Source organism: Schistocerca piceifrons, chromosome 8 (assembly GCF_021461385.2).
Source record: "Schistocerca piceifrons isolate TAMUIC-IGC-003096 chromosome 8, iqSchPice1.1, whole genome shotgun sequence".
NCBI classification, from domain to species: Eukaryota; Metazoa; Arthropoda; class Insecta; order Orthoptera; family Acrididae; genus Schistocerca; species Schistocerca piceifrons.
This window is the reverse complement of record NC_060145.1, coordinates 62,004,640-62,021,877: the sequence shown is the minus strand read 5'-3', so window position 1 is coordinate 62,021,877 and position 17,238 is coordinate 62,004,640. Positions and strand designations below refer to the sequence as shown.

The following is a 17,238-nucleotide window of genomic DNA, read 5'->3' as shown; positions in this document are numbered from 1 at the left end:
ATGGTTGAAAAAAATTGACATTTTTCTAAATTACATCTCAACCCGGCCGCTTGGAGGACAGAAAAAAAAAAAAAAAGAGTACGGAGATTTTGTAGATGTAGATGCTCCTCAGTGGAGGGACCAGAAACCACAATGTCATCCAAATAGTTTGCACAACCGGCACAGATGGTTTAAGTTGTCACAAAAACATTGAAAAACAGCGGGATCACTGGCAGCTCCAAAAGACAACTGAAAGTATTGATACGGTCCAAAAGGGGTATTGACAGCTAACATAAGTTGTAACTCTGTATGTAAAGGGAATTGTAAATAGGCATCCGACAAGTTAATTTCTGAGAAATGTTGACGACCTGATAACTTCACAAAGAGTTCATCTTAGTGCGGTATCCGGTAAGTATGCACTACACATTGTGTGTCCATAGAAACTTTTAAAATTGCCACAGAGGCGTTACCAGTCCAACGGTTTCTTTGCTATAACTAATGGGGTAGACCATTCACTTGATGCAATAGGCCAAACAATACTGGATTCCATGAGGCAATCTAATTAATCTTTGTCTTGTTCCCTGGGTGGCACTGGGATCGGACGGATCTGGAAAAAATGAGACTGAGCAGAAGGTTCCATGGTATTGTGCACTTGAAAATCATTGAAACACCTCAGTCCAGGAAAGAACAAAGAGAAAAACTCAGAACATAATGCATCTAGCTACATATACGGCACTTGTTCTGACACTAAATTCACTTCATCTGAAATGATAAAAACCAAACAACTTAAAAGTATCTAATCCAAAAAAGATTCTCCATACATACATTATCTGCAACAAGAAATGTAAGTGACTAGATACTGACTTGCAGGTCACAGGGCAGAGAATCGGCTGAGAAATGGAATACTCTCTTTATTGTAATTTAGCAACTTTCATGACACAAGAATAAGCAAGGAGGAGCCCAGATCTGTATGAGTTTGTGAGTTTAACAAGGCTACCAGAGTTCCTGTATCCATTTGCAGTGAGTTCTTGTATCCATTTGCATGTGCAGAATTAAAAAAAAAACACATCAGTGAAAACTTTGTTTGGTGCAACAGAAATAGCAGATACAATGTTTACATCCATATCTGCATCAGGATCTTTGTGCTGAATTTTTGCATTAGAAACAGAAGCAGTGTGACTTATTTTGTGGCAATTATGACAGGTAGCCGAGCATTTTGACCAGTCTGTGGGCCCTCAGGGTTAATGAAAGAGAGTTGGATTGCTGATACTTCACACCATGATTGAATTTGGTTATCTGCAGCTCATGACACCTTGAACAACTGTGCAATAGCTGAAACCTCTTGAGAGGGATGGATTTTCACACTGGAGGACATGCTCTCGCACTTCAGGGGGAGCTAAACGAATGATAGCATCTGTCACTGTCTGATCAGCATACTGCTCATTATGGACATCAGACAAGATGATGATGACAACTTAACCCCTGGGGTTCAGCCACTTAAGCTCGATAGGATTGATGTGGATGCTTCCTACAGTGGTAAAACTCAACCCGGGATGCAATGATATGAATGTGCTTGCAACAGTATTTTGACAGAAGTTCAGACATTTGGTCAAACGTGAAAGAAGATGGATCCTGAAAAGGGGCGAGTTAGCATAGGACTTGATACATTCTTGGCAATATCCATGAAAGGAACAAGTCATGGCATAAAATAGCGTCAGTAATCCCAAAAGCTTGAAAGTGTTGTCACAGACATTTTTTGTATGCATCCCATTCCTCAGTGGACTCATCGTTTGTAGAAAAGGGAGGTGGATAAACAATGGGGGCTGGAGGGCAAAGCGACAGGCAACATGGCCTGAGGAGTGTGCCGACTAGACAAAACAGAAGCCAGTGATTGAAGTATCTGAGTTTGATTGTCCAACACATGTGATTGGTGTTGCAATGCCATGGTGAATGATTCTTGCTGTTCAACCAACTGACGTGAAATGTCCTCCATAACACAGTCAGCATAAACAGAGGACCAACCAGAGTAGCAAGTACTGCAGATAACACAACCACACTTACCAGTCATGCTGTAGTTTGGTGTAAGTACGTATGACCTTTAGACTAAACACAACTTTATTCCGCAGAAGCATTAACAACTTGAACACAGTACTTAAGTAACATTCAAGAAGAATCAGTATTAAGAGAAGGAAAATTGCTGCTCACCATATAACAGAGATGCTGAGTCGCAGATAGGCAGAACAAAAAGATTTTCACACTTAAAGCTTTCGGCCAGTGGCCTTTGTCAGCAATAGACACCCATAAGCGCACACGCGCGCACACACACACACACACACACACACACACACACACACACACACACACACACACACACACACACACAAACGCAACTCACACACATGACTGCAGTCTCAGTTGCCCGTAACAGCTGACTTCTTGCTTGTGTTTGCACATCCATAGGAAATGTGCATAACCATTGCCAGTGGTGCACAGTACAGATATCACTGGCTGCTAATTAGGACATTAGGGTATCTCCATAAATTCTAACCCCTGGGTGCACTTCAGAGTGTGAACGTCGCACACGTCCAGTGAGAGAGGAGAGGGACAGTGCAGAAGACAAGTGGGCTGACAGGGAATCCCAGCCGTAGTGCGAGTCTTTAATGGCTGACTCAGTTGAGCAGCCACAGATGGTGAAATATCACTATGTTCATGTATTACAGGAAGGATACACATACAAGCAGTAGTTCTACACAAAATCCAGACAAACTTTTCTAGAGACAATGTTATCACAGAATTATGAATAATATGGCCTTCACTGTATGTATTATGCTTTAGAGCTCAAACTTTTTGGATCTACGGTTCCCTTAAAATGAACATAAACACCCATGGCTCCTTTCACATTTAATATTAAAGTATGTGGTAAATAAACTAAAGTTTCCAAAAAATAAAAAAAGAGTAGTTACATCATTCTTAACTGTTGATTTTATGTATTGTATTGTATGTTAACCGGGGACCTAGAAACGACGGAGAGGCTCTGTCCCCGCCACAGCCGCAGTGGTCCACAACTCCACGACGACTACCGCAGTCCACTTCACCCCTCCGCCGCCCCACACCGAACCCAGGGTTATTGTGCAGTTTGGCCCCCGGTGGACCCCCCCCCAGGGAACATCTCACACCAGACGAGTGTAACCCCTATGTTTGCGTGATAGAGTAATGGTGGTGTACGCGTACGTGGAGAACTTGTTTGCGTAGCAATCGCCAATGTAGTGTAACTGAGGTGGAATAAGGGGAACCAGTCTGCATTCGCTGAGGCAGATGGAAAACCACCTAAAAACCATCCACAGACTGGCCGGTTCACCGGACCTTGACACAAATCCGCTGGGCGGATTCGTGCCGGGGACCAGGCGCTCCTTCCCGCCAGGAAAGCCGTGCGTTAGACCACATGGCCAACCGGGCGGGCCACCTGTTGATACAATACATTATAATCAACTTTGTATTTTTACACATTATTTTTGTAATAAAATCAATGGAAAGGATGAGCTTACTTCTTCATCATCAGTTCTTCAAATCTCAGCACTTGATTGGAAATTACCACTGTCATCTCCAACATTCATTTGCGACCTATGTTTCATGTTCATGACTGCCAATGCTGAAAATTCTGCCTCGTGCAAGTAGGGTGGTGCAAGAAATATCAACATTCATAGGGCATTGTTACCTACTTGGGGATATCCTGCTTCACTAAGCTTCAAAACTTAAGCAGTGATGAGGAAATGAACTTCAATTTAAATGTGGAGTATGAAGAAATATAATAAATTGCTTTTGTTCTTTGGTGATAAGTGTGAGGGACGTTCTCTACTGAAAATACCTTTGATCCACATCTGTTGATAAACTTTTTCTCGAAAGCACATCAGAAATAATCACTGATCACTGATCCACAAACACAGACTTCAGTTCTTCAGTCAACTTAAAGTCATTGTCTTTTAAAACCGAGTGAAGACTGGGTACAGTGTGATGCATACCTTTATCATTCAGCACCTCCTTCCACAATACTAGACTGCCATCTACCACACTGCCACAGTAATGACACTGAGTTGTCGGCATGCTAAAAATCACTACTAGCTCACATATTGTTCTTTTACTCAGAACACAAATAAAACAAATTATTATTTTCATGAAACCACTGAGACGACCTTAAACCGATGCTATGATGGCTCTTGAAGCCACAATGCATAGTTTGAAGACCTGTATACGTAATACACTGGTAAGGGCAGTGCTATGGAAATGTGATAATTGTATGAGAATTAATAACTGCAGTGCAATGAAAAGATAAAAGATCCTGTGTGTGGTGTGATTGGATAGCTCATTGCATTAGCTACCAGAATATGCCATGATCATTATTGTTTACATATTTATTTAGCTGGCAAACATGAAGGACTGATGAAGATTTTAATCACTTAATTAATTTCACTAAACAATTAGATATAGGTACACACACAACAGTATGCCATATTATAAGACAGACTTAATTAGCATTAGGTTTAGATACAGGTAATGTATTGCACACATTTTGCTATTCATGTGAACACTGTAGTTCAATAATGTAAGTTTGTAGATGTTTTAGATTAAATTTAGGTGTTATGAGCTGTGTCTCAGAAGTGTGGAGGGGAAATCTATGCAGCCTGTAACAGTGTCAGGCATTCATTGTAAATATACACTGCTGGCCACCGTAAATGCAACACCCTGAAGGAAGCAACCGAATCAAGTGAAATTTACACCATGAGTTTGCAGCGATGAGATATGCAACTGATTTGAATTTCAGCGCAGATGCACATCACGCGCACCTGTGGCACCACCTCATAGCGCCATTTAAGGCTTGGCGATTTCGACGAGTGTACGTTTGGCACGTGTGTTTACCTTGTGGTTGTTTCACAAGACGATCAGTTATGCCTCGTAGACAACAGCAAACATCTTTTGATCAAGTATCTGAGTTCGACAGAGGAAGGATAGTGGCTTACCGAGATTGTGGATTGTCATACAGAGAAATCGCTAGTCGTGTTGGACGAAACCAAACAACTGTAATGAGGATATGTGACCGTTGGATGCAGGAGGGTACGACGGACCGACGTGTTCGATCGCATTCACCTCGGTGCACCACTGCACGTGCTGATAAGCAAATTGTGCGCATGGCAGTGACGGATCGCTCAGTGACATCCCAAACCATAGCACAGCACATTGCGTCTGTAAAGCATCATCCAGTGTCTGCGCGTACCATTCGACGCCGTTTACAGCAGAGTGGTCTGTCCGCAAGACGTCCATTGCTTCGTCTACCATTGACGCAGAACCACAGACGTCTCCGTCGCCAATGGTGTGATGACAGACGGATGTGGACGGCAGAATGGAATGACGTTGTCTTTACTGACGAGGCACGCTTCTGTCTGCAGCACCTGATTTGATTTGACAACATTCCATTATTCTAGTTCTGCTTTTTTTGTGTACATGTTGACACTGTCCATTCCGTTTGACTGCTCTTCCGTGTCCTTTGCTGTCTCTGACAGAGTTACAATATCATCGGCAAATCTCAATGTGTTTATTTTTTCTCCCTTGATTTTAATTTCTACTCCAAAATTTTTTTTTGCTTTACTGCTTGCTCATTATACAGATTGAATAACATTGGGGATAGGCTACGACCATGTCTCACTCCCTTCTCAACCACTGCTTCCCTTCATGCCCCTCAAATCTTATAATTGTCATCTGGTTTCTGTACACATTGTAAATAGCCTTTTGCTCCCCGTATTTTACCCCTGCCTCTTCAGAATTTGAAAGAGAATATGTCAGTCAGCATTTTCAAACAATTTCTCTAAGTCTACAATTGCTATAAATATAGATTAGTCTTTCCTTAACAACTCTTCTAAGATAAGTCATAGGGTCTGTATTGCCTCGCATGTTTCTACATTTCTACAGGATTCAAACTGATACTCCCTGAGTTTGGCTTCTACCGGTTCTTCCGTTCTTCCGTTCGTCTATATATAATTCATGTTAGTATTTTGCAACTGTGTCTTATTAAAAAGATAGTTCAGTAATTGCCACACCTGTCAGTGCCTGCTTTCTTTGGGATTGGAATTATTATATTATTCTTGAAGTCTGCAGGTATTTCCTCTGTCTTGCACATCTTGCTCACCAGATAGTAGAGTTTTGGTATGGCTGGCTCTCCCAAGGCTATCAGTAGTTCTGACGGAATGTTGTCTACTCCTGGGGCCTTGTTTCAACTTGGGTCATTCAGTGCTCTGTCAAATTCATTACACATATATTCCTTCTCATCTTCATTTACGTCCTCTTCCATTTCTATAATATTGCCCTCAAGCACATCACCCTTGTATAGACCCTCTATATACTCCTTCCACCTTTCTGCTTTCCATTCTTTGCTCAGGACTGGTTTTCCCTCTGAGCTCTTGATATTCATACATGTGGTTCTCTTTTCTCTAAAGGTCTCTTTAGTTTTCCTGTAGGTGGCATCTATCTTAGCCATTTTGCACTTCCTGTCGGTCTGGATGATATCATTTTCAAAACCTAAAGAGTGTGTGTGTGTGTGTGTGTGTGTGTGTGTGTGTGTGTGTGTGTGTTGTAAATGGCAAACACGTCTCTTTCAAACTGTGCATTAAATTTATGATTGTCATTTGTCTATATCTACATCATACTCCGCATGCCACCTAATGAAGTGTGGTGGAGGGTACTTTCGGTACCACTATTTGATCTCTCCAAACCTGTTCCACTCACGAATATTGCGTGGGAAGAATGATGGTCAGTAAGACTGTGTATTGGCCCTAGTTTCTCAAATTTTCTCCTCGTGGTCAATATGCGAGATGTATGTGGGGGTAAGTAATATGTTGTCTGACTCCTCCTGAAAAGTGCTGCTCTCCGTGATACACAACGTCTGTCTTGTAACATCTGCCAGTGGAGTTTGTTTAGCATCTCCGTAACGCTCTCTCACCAGCTAAACGATCCTGTGACGAAACATGCCGCCATTTGTTGGATCTCCTCTATCAGTAATACCTCACAGGGATCCCAGAGAGATGAACAGTAATCAAGAAACGGGCGGACAGGTGCCTTATAAGCCACTTCTTTCGTGGATGAGTTGCATTTCCTTAAGATTCTTCCAATGAATCTGAGTCTTGTATCTGCTTTTCCCACTATCTGTTTTGTGTGTTCATTCCACTTAAGGTTGCTCTGGATAGTTGCGCCTAGATATTTTATGGCAGATTCTGTCTCCAGCTGTTTGTCATCAATAGTGTAGCTATACAGTAGTGGCTTTCTTTTCCTATGTATGCTTAATATGTTACATATCTTTATGTTCATGGTCAACTACCAGAGTCTGCACCATTCATCAGTTTTCTGCAGGTCATTCTGCAAATTGTTACTATCTTCTGGTGTTACTACTTTGGTATTAACAACTGCATCATCTGTGAATAGCCTTAAAGAGCATCCAATGCTTTCTACTAGAACATTTATATATTTGTGGTACTTTGGATATTATGTTTACCTCTGTCGTTTTAGTTCCATTAAGAGCGACGTGTTGGAGTCTATCTGCAAGAAAGTCTTGAATCCAATCGCAAGTCTGCTCTGATACTCTGTAAGCTAGTATTTTTTTTATGAAAAGGCAATGCGGGACAGTGTCAAATGCCTTACTGAAATCAAGGCACACAGCATCAGCCTGAGCCCCGTTGTCCACTTTGCTGTGGATCTCGTGGAGGACAGAGCGAGCTGAGTTTTGCACGATCTCTGTTTGTGGAATCCATGTTGATTTTTATAGAGTAGCTGTTCATTTTCCACAAACATCATAATTCTTGATCATAAAACATGTCCTATAATTCTACAACAGATTGACATCAACGATATAGGTCTATAATTGTGTGGATCTGTCATTTTGCACTGTTGTGTTATATAAGCGTAAAACTCAAGAGTTATTTCTTCTGCACCCTCTATTTGGAGTCCCCCATATTGGCCAGAAAATATAATCTATAAACACAATAATGTTTGTCACCACTTTCATTTCAGAAATATTTTTGGGTTAGTAATACAAATTCCTACAATAAATAAATTCTCTGTTTATAATAAAAACGGGTATTGTGTAAATACGAAAAATGTTCTGTTCTCTGCTCCATACAGAAGCGACAGGAACTGGAACAGATAGCTTCCCGCCGAACCAACATCTTGACGTGGGTTGGCCTTGGCCTTATGTCAGTGCAGTTTGGCATCCTGGCACGGCTCACCTGGTGGGAGTACTCCTGGGACATCATGGAGCCTGTCACTTACTTCGTGACCTATGGAACGGCTATGGCTGCCTATGCCTACTTTGTATTGACCAGACAGGTATGTATTTTTGGGGTGTATTTGTATGTGGGAGGGTTGAGGGGGGTGGGTGGGAGGACAGTGCTGCCAGTTGCCAAGCAAATTACAGAATAATGAGGAAACTTTTGCTGTAATGGAGGAGTAAATGCGAAAATGATAACACTAAAAAAATAAGAAAGTGCCCATTACGTACTTCAGAGACTATGGCAAAGAAACCATTTGTTGGCCTTTTACCATCAGACTCTCACCTGCAGCTAATGACGCTGACTAGTTAGTGATACTGTTTTATGGTACAATTGTAGAATCTGTATTGATTAATAAATTTTCTTTTTCTTCCAGAGAAATAAGGTACGAGAGAATTCTACAATGCACAATTGAACTTGAAGTCTTTATTTCAAATACAGAGGTCTAAATATATGCATATGTATGCAGGTGCTGCATTTACTCTTAAAGACATTTATTTGTCTAAAATTTTTGCAGCATTCCCACGCAAATGTATGTCAGAAAAGGAGTCTGCACTTGATTATACATCTTACACACTGTTTGAGGAAGTCAGGAATTTTCTACAGATTCTGTATCCATACATTTGAGTAGGAAATAAAAACGCCTGGTTGTGCAACTCAGTATTCAGACACATCAACATAAAATAGTTTGGAGCCAACCTATTTGTGTTACACCAGTGTTTTATGTTCTTCCTTGACTCTTCTGAATCTTAGGTTTTGATATTTACTAGGTGCAGCTGTAATGTATGATTATAGTATCATTGCAGCATTTAAAATGGGGTAGCAATACCTTGAGCTGCTGCGAAATCTGAAAAAGCATTGTTGCCTTAACATGTGCTATCTTTTGGGAATTTGGCTTCTGTATCTTGTGTAAGTTCAAGACTGCCCCTCAGAGTATCAGCAGTAGGGTTAACTAAGTCCCGAGTGTAATACAAAATTATTTTATTGATTGGTGTAAAAACTGATACATCAACTGAGGAATTATTACTGTGTTTATAAAATATTTTTTTACAGGGCACTGAAAACGGGTTTTAAGGCTACTGTATGAAAAATAAACAAAAAGTTGAGAGATGCAAGTGGTGTTCAGACATGCAAAATATTGCAGTCAGGCTACTGAATGCTAGAGAATTCATCAAGATTAATAAAAAGTGTTTACTAAACAGCAGCACACTATTGCAGTCATAGCTGCCAGTGTTGTAGTGTCAACATTGGCACATACATGGGTCATCAGCAGTGAAAGTGCATCGTTAGAAGTGTCTGGTGCACTGTGTATTCGGACACACTTGTACTCTGCCAAGGATTACAGTCTGATGTTAGTTCCGCCACAGTTTGCCACCTGTCCTGTTTTACCAGTTGCCAAATCTACGATGTCCAACATCTGTAATGAGGGGTGGCCGCACAACCCTGCGACGTCTGGACTTGGTTTCACCACATGTTGAAGACACTCACCACAACACTCCTCGAACACCCAACCATCTCTAATGAGCTCATTGTCGATGGTACATTCAACACTAATCTCATCCTCCTCCTCGAACCATGCAGTTCCTGAAATGCTTGTGCCAAGCTCCCAAGCCATTGCAGTCTGCCTTCGGTCGAACTCAAATAGATCGCACGCCTTCCCCATTCTACACAAGGACAGTATTTTCACCGATACTGCATGCACTGTGATGTGTCTGACTAGTAGTCATTCCTTGCCAAGTGACACTGCTATTGCCTAGATGGATTTATACTGATAGTAGATCAGTGGTCATAATGTTCTGCCTGATCAGTGTTTATGTAGCTGGTGTGCCAACTTCCGAGGGCTTTTCCCATTTCATTACCACTGTAGTCCTCCTTTTGCTGTTGACAGTGGTCATTTGCTTCAGCATGGGAATGCAGGACCCATATCCTTTGATACTTTCTTCTTCCTTGTTAAAGCTAGTGTCTTGTTTATCAGTTTCTGTAGCTTCCCTGAACAGATAAAAGCAGAAGTTTTCTGCCGTCAGTTTCAAATGTCGGTTCTCTAAATTTTCTGAATGATATTCCTCAAAGAAGATGCTACCTTTCCTCCAGGGATTGCCATTCAAGTTGCCGAAGCATCTCTGTAATACTAGCGTGTTAATTGAACCTACCGGTAACAAATCTAGCAGCCTGCTTCTGAATTGCTTCAATGTCTTCATTTAATATTGCTGGTGGAGATCCAAACACCCAAGCAGCCCTCAAGAATGGTCTGTAGTAGTGTTCTACATGCAGTCTCCTTTACAGATAACACAAACTTTCCTAAAATTCTTCCAATAACAAGACCCTATCATCACACCAACTAGAAAGTTTGTTTAAGTCACCTTGTATCCTCCTATAGTCACTTAACAATGCCACCCTCTCATACACCACAGCATCATCAGCAAACACCCGTAAATTGCTGCTCATCCTGTCTGTCATATTATTTATGTATATAGAGAATTACAGCAGCCCTATTACATTTCCCTGGAGCACTCCTGACAATACCCTTATCTCTGATGAACACTCGTCATCAAGGACAACTTACTGGGACTTTAGAGTTAGGAAGTCTTTGAGCCACTTGCATATCTGGGAAGCTACCCTGTACAGTCCTACCTTTGCAGTGGGGCACTCTGTCAGTTGCTTTTTGGAAATCTGAGAATATGGAATTATTATTTAGTAGACCTCTCACAGTGAGTGTGCTCCACCATGCCTGATTTTTCTTACTGCACCTACCTGCAATACTGCAAGTGTCAGCAGGGATGGAAATGTTGTATATACTACAATCGAGTTTTGTGTTGAACCAATATTACAGTGAATCTATTAATAATGTGTGTTCTGTATTTGTAACTTTTTAAACAAAAAAATAAGCTATATTTGTTTATACACTGTAGACATACCTCATTCTTTTTTCTACATGGGTTATTTTGCTCTCTGCTTATTTTTCAGGAGTACCTCCTTCCAGATGTGAAGGACCGCCAGCACCTCATCATCCTACACAAGCGTGCCCGAAAAGTGGGATTGGATCTGGGCCGCTACAACCAGCTCAAGGACAGCATTGCTCAGCTGGAAGCGGACCTGCGCCGGCTGCGTGATCCCCTGCAGCTGCACCTGCCCCCCCACCACCTGTCGTCGGCACGGTCACGGCCGGGCACCGGTGCGGATGCCGCCGAGCCGCGCTCTCCCCTCGAGCGTGCCCAGGCGCACATACGTAGCCTCCTGCAGCGCGGCAGGAGTGCCACGAGGGGGTCCACGTAACCGCGTTCTGCTGTCTGTTCTCTAATGTTTTTCTACCAGATACCTTTGCAGTTCGAACTGGCGTGTACAAAGTGGGGTTCCTGAGATGGTCTTATTCAAATATTAACCGACCCAAAATTCTGAGTATTCTGTGGTTTGTGAGAAATAATACGTGCTCAAACTGAAGGTGTCTGTGAAGAAAAATAAACACTAACTGTAGCTGCCGAGGGCCTAGCGAGTATGTCGCAGCACGGACTGCTAGTAACCTTCCTTGCGCTCGAAATTTTGTTGTCCACCCACACGGACGTTTGCCGCATTGTACTTAGGAAACGATTACTTAATATCGAACGTCGCTTCTCTGGGTTCTACCTAAATCTTGAGAATCTTTGTTTTGTATCTAGAATGTGACCTCGGTAGAGGTAACAAATTTTGACAGTAGTGTCAGTTTTGTATGCCCTTTAAAGAAACCTGCCTAACGGTCTGACATTTCTCCAGTTTCTCTGCATGAAGAAACTGAGAGAGCTGTTATTAAAATTGGGATATTTTGTAGGGAAACTTAACATTTCTGCGCTCTGCTGAGTCATTAAAAAGCCGGAATATAACTTTTGCATAATAGCTCTGTATGAAATGGTGTGTGGCATCGAATTAATGTGTTCCGATTTCGAGCGAATGTCAGGTTAAAGTATTGTAATTGTTATGTAACTGTATTGTGCTTTCAATTTAAAAAGCAGATCGTCGAGTTTCGAAGACTGGTCTAATTGAATGGATGTGCCTCGAGTGAAGTCTATAGAGAGTCGAGATGCACGTGCGAATTACTTTCGTGGAGAAGCTGTAGATTCTAGTGTGTAAAACAGTAAACCAGTTTCCTCGTCGCTGTCAGGAATAGACTGGTTCTTCGTGCCCGAAGACAAGTTTCTTTATTTCATTTTAAATTGCCAGAACTAGTTCCGTTCTTTCAGCTAAAATATTACTGAAAGAGCTATTATCTACAGTTACCAGACAGGCTAAGATGATTATAGATACAGATTACAGTGCAACCTTTTTTACTCTTGTTGTTAGCTTTATTGTACTGTGGTTATGTCAACATGGTGCTTCCTACAAAGCAGCCAAATGTACAATTAAAATAAGGTAATTTGTGGAGATGTAGTTACTTGAATATTGGTTGGAGATTGTATAGTGGCTGTTCAGTTGGTAACATACTGAGTGCTAAGACTGTGATGAAATATTGTGTTGCTAAGCTCTGCTATCTCCAACTTTTGAGAGAGAATATATTTTCTGATTTTTAGTATATGGCTGCACTTGGTTACCAGAAGTAATAAGCTGTGTGAAATATACTCATTTCAAGCATTATGTTTTGTATAATTTCACATGGAAGGCAGGTGTTGACTGTAATAATGGTTTGGCAGGTGAAACTGAGGTAGCTAAAGTAGTTCAATAGCATCAGACAGCTGCTCTTGTGCACTCGTCATTATGTCCTGTTCTTGTGCACTCGTCATTATGTCCTGTTACTGCAGAATGATACTGTGAAGTATTCATCTCTTTACATATACATTCAAATTCTTATACAAATTAAAGCTGATGTCCAAGATTGCAAGTTATAATCGGAACTTGGCGTATGAGGTCCTAATATCATTTATGTCCGGATTGGGTGACCTATTTCCTGTTCTAATTGAAACTACTTTTATTTAGATTTGCATGCTTCATCGCATTTCCAGAATGTAAGTTGCTAAAATAGGAGCCTACCAAGCGATAAAGTTTTATGTGGCCCGGCATCGAGAAAGATGTTCATTACAGGACTGAGTGCAGAGAGAAATATTTCACACAGTTATTTTTCTATATACTGCAACATTGCTAGAGAAATTCACTTACATAAGATTTCTGCCACCCAGTGTTCCCCCTTTTTGCTTCAATTTCCTCAGCCTGTTGCTGGTCCACCTCACAAACAGATACGTACTGAAACTGTAAAACTGCAAAATATTCGTGACTGATTTCTGATATTTAATCATAAGTTTTACAATATAAAGAAAGGGAATGAAATTATGTCTTTTGTACTGTTACAACTGTCTTCAATCAAAATCTGCCTACAGCACAACATATTTCCTCAGCTATACATTCCTAACAAGGTAACCAATGTGACACCGTTGTTATGTAGTAAACAAGCAGAGCAGTACATATCACAAGCATTGCAGCAGAGTAGTAGAGTTGAATTCGCTGCAGTACATTTAGATGCCTTATGTAGCCGCCATAATGCTACTTATTGCTGTAGCTAATAAAGTGCTTTGTAAAAATTAATATTTAACTGGTTGCACAAATTGTGTGTGCTTTGTTTTCCATCACAAGGATTAATCATACAAGAATGTGAATTTAGTTTTTTAATTTGTTGCACCTGAAGAATTTCCTACTTTCATCCTTTGTGTAAGTTTGATATGTAATTATGGGTAGGAACATGGTTGAATAGGTATCTGAGGTCCTGATTATGTATCTTTGTATAATGAGCTATCAGCATAAAAAAATCTTCCTTTTACATATTTTTAAACTTGTACAAAATGTGAGTCATCTGTGAGCATGTGGAATGTACATTTAGGTGTAAGATACTTTTGTATCAGTGTATTCACAGCTATTAATATGAATTGTAGAAAAGGGAGGAAAGTGCAGATTTTTGCAGTACTGAATGAGTTGAAATGTTGCTTCTGAACACTGAAAATTAGACAATCAGTAGCTGTAACAGATTTGATATTTCACCAAAGCAGAGACCCTCGTATCGAAACCTTTTTTCAATGGATTTACAATTTAGATGGCACAGAGAAACTGGCTGCATTGTACATAATCAGGCCCCTAATACTACTCTTTGTAATACAGAGCTATTGAAATGAAGTTTTATTTCTTTTTCTAGTTTGTAATTTGTACTAACATATAAATTAATTTTAATCTGCTTATTAATTTGTAATTTTGAGTTTAGTGCTTTTACTTGCAATCTAAGTTTCTATAGTTATATAACAAGCATTTATACATTTAATAAACATATATTAACAAAAAATCAACCTAAGAGTTTCCTTAAAACAAAATCTTTTGAAATTCTCATTCAGTAATAAAGAGGAGCAAGTGATCTCTCAGTGAAGCATTATCTATATTAGCCAATAGAGTATTTTGCTAATTGATTTAAAAATAATAAAACGAGCCAACTAACTGCATGCAAAAGCTAGTGCCAAGATTTTAAATTAAGATTTCTAAAACATAAAACATGGTATGTCTAAATTTGCTATTTAGCATGTTGTAGCTATTCTGAAAATATTTGTAAAAACAATTTTAAAACTACAAGAAAAGTCACTAAACTATGTAAAATGCATTCAGCTCAACTTTCTTCAAAATGGTTATTTCCTTCCCTTCTTCAAATGCACAAATTGTTAATATATCTTATGAATTACAAAACGGATTCCTGTACACTTGGGTTTGTTAAGTGTACATGGAAAAGAGCAAAGCAGTAGGTAGCTTTGTGATAATCTCAGTTTTTTAAAAAAAATTTTTCATATACATTAATATCTATTTTATCTAATGCTTATTTCTTATAGCATTAGAATGTGTGTGTGTAATACATTGTGTAAAATTAATGCAGACTGATTAAATTGTGGAAGAAATAAAATGAAACTGCCATACTGGAATAATGTAACTTCTTAATTGTTGAAGAGTTAATATTAATTCTTGTCATTCACTTTCTGGTTTTTATTTTGATCAATTGGTTTAGGTTTCACTGTTACATCTGATCTCATTTTAATTTGACAGTAACAATATATGACATTAAAGCAGTTCATATACATCTCATTTTCATAAAAGGTGTTGTTACAATACCAAGAAAATGAAAGGAAAGGTGACTCAAACTGATACCTTATCTTTAGGTCACCTCTCAGGCACAATGAATGTTGACTACTTGAGTAGTCTGTGCCTTATTAATTGCTTATAGTTGAGGCTTTCATCAATACTGTTGCTTTATCCTACATAAACACTAAATTACATTTGTCATGTATAATATATCTTGTCTTACAGAAAGTGCATCGTTACCCTTTTCTACAAGATGAAATTGCAAAGAAATGAAAGTGTCAGGGGCACAATGCACTGAACCTTTCACTACTGAATTCCATTTAAACATTGTTTGATTTTTCTGTTAGATAACCTCCTATATTCCTGTTATCATATAACTTAATTACGTACTAAATTATGGTACATCCTCTTTGTTTTTCCCATTAACTGCTAAGGACAACACATCCACGTGGAAACCTGCATGGTACTGTAATGGTCACAAAGTGGCAGAAGATACATTCAGTTTTGTTTGACAATGTCACTTGAAAATAAACCTTTGAGGAACTGTATGTTCATAAAATCCAGTTCAACTTCCACATTCATGTTAATGAGATATAAATAAAATCTGTTACACAGAAGTAAATATTCCACCAGATAACATGCTATACCACTATAATAGATTGTGCACCCCAAACCCACATGGAACAGAAGATGCATAATTATAAAATCTGCTGGCTAAGACTGTGCACGTACATGTTGGCTTCACTCAGTGCTACATGCAGGCTGTTGAAAGATAATTCCACACAACATGTAACTTAGAAATTCTATCTATATCTGAATCCTGCTCCAGCTACTGCCAGGTCTGGGTGCTGACGAGTCCTCTCCATTTGGCTTGGTCCTCCCACCACTTTTCTTCCTCCACTTGCTGCCAGGTCACACCTCTCCTTTCTACAGACATTCTCACTCCCATTTTCCACCGTGTTCTTGGGTGCCCTCTAGGTCTTTTCCCATCCATCTTTAGTTCTTCCATAATTTTGGGGAGTCTCTGCCCATGCATCCTCTTAACATGCCCATACCATCTTAATCTCTTTCTTTCAATTTCTTCTCTCATACTTTTTTGTTTGAGGTCCTTTCTAATCTCTACATTCCTTACTCTGTCCATTCTTGTTTTTCCCTTAACTGCTCTGAGAAATTTCATTTCCCCTGCTTGCAGTCTGCTCCAGTCCCTTTCTGTCATTGTCCATGTTTCTCCACCATAGGTGACAATAGGGATGTAATAATTCTTATACATAAGGAGTTTTGCTCTTTCTGAAACTTCATTATTCCAAATCAGATGTTTTATTGTTTGGTAGAAATTGCCTCCCTTCTGTAACCTCCTATTAATTTCGTTAGTTATTCTTCCATCCCTAGATATTTCACTCCCTAAGTAAGTGAAACTTTCTACCACTTTGAGGAGTTCTCCATTCAAGATAATATTTCCGTTGATTCCTTTCTCGCTTCCAGATACCATTACTTCACTCTTATCTTTATTTATTTTTAATCCATACCTTGTCATCATTTCCTTCCATGCATCAAGCTGTAACTGTACATCTACCTCTTTATCACCCCTTATTACCATATCATCTGCAAAAATCATCTTTTTGTCTTTTTCTTTTACTATATCTTTAACTGCCCTATTCACTCCCTCCATCACAACATTAAAAAGTGCAGGAGATAGAATACTTCCTTGCTTAAGTCCTTGTCTTATTTCGAAGTATTCAGAGTTCCCCAATGGTGTTCTAATTCTACAATTTTGGCCTCTGTACATTGTATTTATAACATTAATGTATCCATCTTCTATATCTATCTTCTTCAGTTCATCCCAGAGTCTTTCCCTGTTAACTGAGTCATATGGCTTTTCTAT

At 39.7% G+C, this 17,238-nt stretch overlaps 1 protein-coding gene across 1 annotated transcript in view; it reads left to right on the top strand.

The window, feature by feature from the left end:
• LOC124712077 (calcium uniporter protein, mitochondrial) overlaps nt 1-16,304 on the top strand; it is a 631,632-nt gene extending 615,328 nt beyond the window's left edge. Inside the window, exons 5-6 of the mRNA XM_047242372.1 lie at nt 8,143-8,346; nt 11,253-16,304. Of these exons, the coding sequence (XP_047098328.1) occupies nt 8,143-8,346; nt 11,253-11,561 (513 nt within the window). The 3' untranslated portion in view covers nt 11,562-16,304. The remainder of the gene's footprint in view (nt 1-8,142; nt 8,347-11,252) is intronic.
• Nucleotides 16,305-17,238: the final 934 nt, after the last annotated feature.